At 71.5% G+C, this 3329-nt stretch overlaps 1 protein-coding gene across 1 annotated transcript; it reads right to left on the bottom strand.

Annotated features, from left to right (window-relative positions):
• Positions 1 to 436: 436 nt before the first annotated feature.
• On the bottom strand, positions 437 to 2399 carry H696_05804 (hypothetical protein; the record flags this gene model as incomplete). Its single annotated transcript, XM_009499604.1, has 3 exons — positions 437 to 533; positions 2052 to 2235; positions 2390 to 2399. The coding sequence occupies 3 exons, from the start codon at positions 2397 to 2399 to the stop codon at positions 437 to 439; spliced, it is 291 nt and encodes a 96-aa protein (XP_009497879.1).
• Positions 2400 to 3329: the final 930 nt, after the last annotated feature.

Consider the following 3329-nt stretch of genomic DNA (forward strand, 5'->3'; position numbering starts at 1 on the left):
GGGGGGGGGGGAGATGGGCACACAAGGCGGCCCCACCCCGGGCCGGGTTGCGGTCGGCCGTCACACTCCGGCCGGCCGGACACACCTCTCCAAGCGCCGGCAATGGCTCGGGCGAAGATAACGGAGGCTGGCCGGCCTCGTAACGGGCCCCTGTACCCCGCCCCCCCTCCCCCCTCCACCGGTGCCCCCGCCCCGGCGTCTCAGCGACCGCGAGTGCCCCTCTTGTGGCACCGATAGGCCGGGCGAGCCGGAGCACCCGCGCAAGAAGGCGTGTGCGCGCCGGCGTGCGCGCGCTCAGCTTGCCGGCCTCATGCCGGCGGAGGACACGGGTGCCCCTGGTCGCACTCGGGCGAACCGTGGGCCGCGTCTGGAAAAGAAAAAAGAAAACCTTATCGTCGTGCGCCCAAGAGGGCAGGGCTTCCCCCAGCCGCATCTCCTAAGCTCGGAGGAGCCGGAGCAGCAGGATGCGTCCCCCGGCCCGGGTCCCGTCGCCGGAGAGTGCCGCCGGAAGGCGGGCGGCCCAGATAACCGCGCTTCCTGGGGCAAAGGGATGGCCGCGGCCGGGGCGGCCGGCCTGACGAGGAGCCGGCAGGCGGGGGAGGTACACACAGATGAAGCCGGTTAATGCGCGTTCCCGGGTGCACACGAAGGAGAAGGGGGGACTTGGAATTCGGCGCCGGCTTGTTTGGGAGCCTGGGGGCGGGGGTCTCCTCGCCCAAGTGATCAGCGGGGTGGTGCCATGAAGTGTGTATGCGTGCCTGCATGTGTCTACGCGTTTGTGTGCGCGCGCGCGCTTTGCAGGGATGTTTGCGAGGTCTTGGTGCGCCGGAAGTCCGCGCATGCACACAGCTCTTCCCCCCTCGGCTGGGGGAGGCGGCGGAGGGGCGCAGGGGGGCGGGGGGGGGGGGGACAGAATAAAAGCCCGGGGACGGGAGAGCAAGTTCACCGCGGCAGGCAGCAGCGCCTGGCCAGGAAGATAAGCTGCTCCCCGGCCGGCTGGCCGGCTAACCTTGCTCCCGCGCGGTACATGCTGCGTTGGCCAATGGGGTGGCCTCTGCCGCCCCGGGGGGCCTCCCCACAGGGGCGGGGGGGGGGGGGGCAGCGGGAACCAGCTTATCTTGCCAGTGCGCAGAAATGCGCCCGCCCCGACACTCCCCCTGGGGGGCGCGCCCACCTGCCGGGCCCCCCACCCCTGGGCCCTCCTCCCCGGCCGGGCAGGCGTGTGCGTGCATGGTCAGCTCTCCCTGGGGAGCCAGTTGCCCTGGGCCGCGCGAGCACCACAAAACAGGGAGCGAGGACCCGGCCAGGAAGCGGAGAACCACATCCGCGCACGCACACACGCGCGCATGCACATACGACACAAGCCCCGTCGAGTGTTCGGGGCGCCCCCACACCGGGGACAAGATGACCCGGAGAGAGGGGGACATCCAAAAGGCCGGGCGCCCCCGGGCCCCAGGAGGACACAATACACATTCGCACGGTGATTTCACGCTCCCCCGCGCCTGAGGGGAAGGGGGAAGGGCGAGGGGGGGGGGGGGTACGGCGGCGCTGGCGCCAGCGCCGCCGACGATCGGGCACGGTCGAAACCGCAACACAGTGGACACACGGCGACGACCCTGCCCCGGCCTCCGGGCCTGGGAGGAGCGGTCGCCCGTCGGTCGCAAGCGGCCGGCCCCTGCAACCCCCCTTCCACGCCGAGCGAGTGTGGCGGCCGCGCTCCCCCGGGGCACTGGGCCGGCCGAGCCGCAAACAACGCTGGCTCCACTCAACCCGCGCCCGGGCCAGGTGCAAGGGGCGCCCGGCGTTCGGCGAGGAGCCGCCAGCCCGAGAAGAAGGGTCCCGGGGCGAGAGCGATGGCACCCGGCCCGACACGCGGAAGACGGACGCTTGACGCTTCCACACACACACACACACACACACCCCGGTGTCCCGCGCGCCCGGCCAGCTGACAGGGGACGCAGGACTCGCCACCCCGAGGTCTGATCTTGCTCCCGGTGGGGGAGGGGGGGGGGGGGGGGGGCAGCGGCGGCGGCGGCGGCGGCAAGACACACCTTGCAATTTCCTCCGAGTGAAGTGTGATTTGCGACCGGTCGGAGGACAGCAGGATCAGCGAGTACTTGCGCACTCGGCCACGACACGAGAAATCCCGCACGGAAAAGAGGTACGCCAGGGCCGTGCCGCAGGAGGCAAGGGCAGTGTTCTTCTTTCGCCCCGGCTCTCTTGCCAGCCACCAGCCTTCCGCCGACCCGGGCGGTCCGAGGGGGGGGGGGGGGGGCCGGGCGGGGGGGGGGGGGGGGGGGGGGGGGGGGGGGGGGGGGGGGGGGGGCGCGGAGATGCGGGATGTGGGAAAGCGATGCCCCGCAAGTGTGTCTCCTTCCCCGGCGCTTACCCTGGCCCATGCGAAAACACCCTGCGCCCCGCGCCCCCCGCCCCCGGCTCTCCTTTCTCCTGCGTTCTCCGCCCCCTGTTGCGAGCACACGCGGGTCGGGCCTTGCCCGTGAGAACCCCGACCTCCGAGCCGGGGGGGGGGGTAGACCGCCCGCGCCCGGGCCCCACGGGTGCGGGCAGTACACCGTGCGCGGACCCCCCCCCCCCCCCCCCCCCCGCGGGGACCGTCCTCCCCTGAAGAGCTTGTACCGAGCCGGAGGCACTTTGTGCGGAGCCCTGCACACCCGCGCGTCTCAGGCGCGTGCGTGTGTGTATGTGTACGCCCCCGCCCTGCCACTCGGCCCGCATCACTCTCCGAGCAATGTGGGCCCTCTCGGGCGGAAAGTCCCGGGACTCTCTCATCTCCGCCCCCGGCCGGGGGTCAGTCGGGCAGGCCGTCGCATCGCCGGACGCCAGGATGAATGAACGCACATGCGCCCAGGAGGGGAGGGGGAGGACGCTTTCATCGTCCCCAGCCCCCGTCCCACCGGCCCTGGGGCCCAACAGCCCCCCCGGCCAGGGGACACGCCCCCCCCCCCGTGTGTGTGTGTGGAAGCACTATCTGCCACCGGTCCCCGGAGCCACGACAGCCCCGATCGCTGGCCGATCAGCCCCGACTGACGTCGACGTGACATGGAGAGCGGCCTCGCTCACGGCCGGGAAGCCACACACGCAGAAAAAAAGGAAGGCACAAAGGCGGGTGAACAAACAACACAGAACAGGACCGACTCTCGGTGAAGGCGCGCCCCGGGCATATGCGGCCAAACTATTTTATTGTCCATTAAAATGCAAGCAGACACGCCGGGGGGGGGGGGGGGGACACACGTACGCACACCGCGCGCACAGCATGGGCCACATGCATGCACACACACACACACACACGCACACGCACCCAGGAGCCC

This window comes from Fonticula alba (genome assembly GCF_000388065.1).
Source record: "Fonticula alba strain ATCC 38817 unplaced genomic scaffold supercont2.14, whole genome shotgun sequence".
In the NCBI taxonomy this organism is placed as follows: Eukaryota; order Rotosphaerida; family Fonticulaceae; genus Fonticula; species Fonticula alba.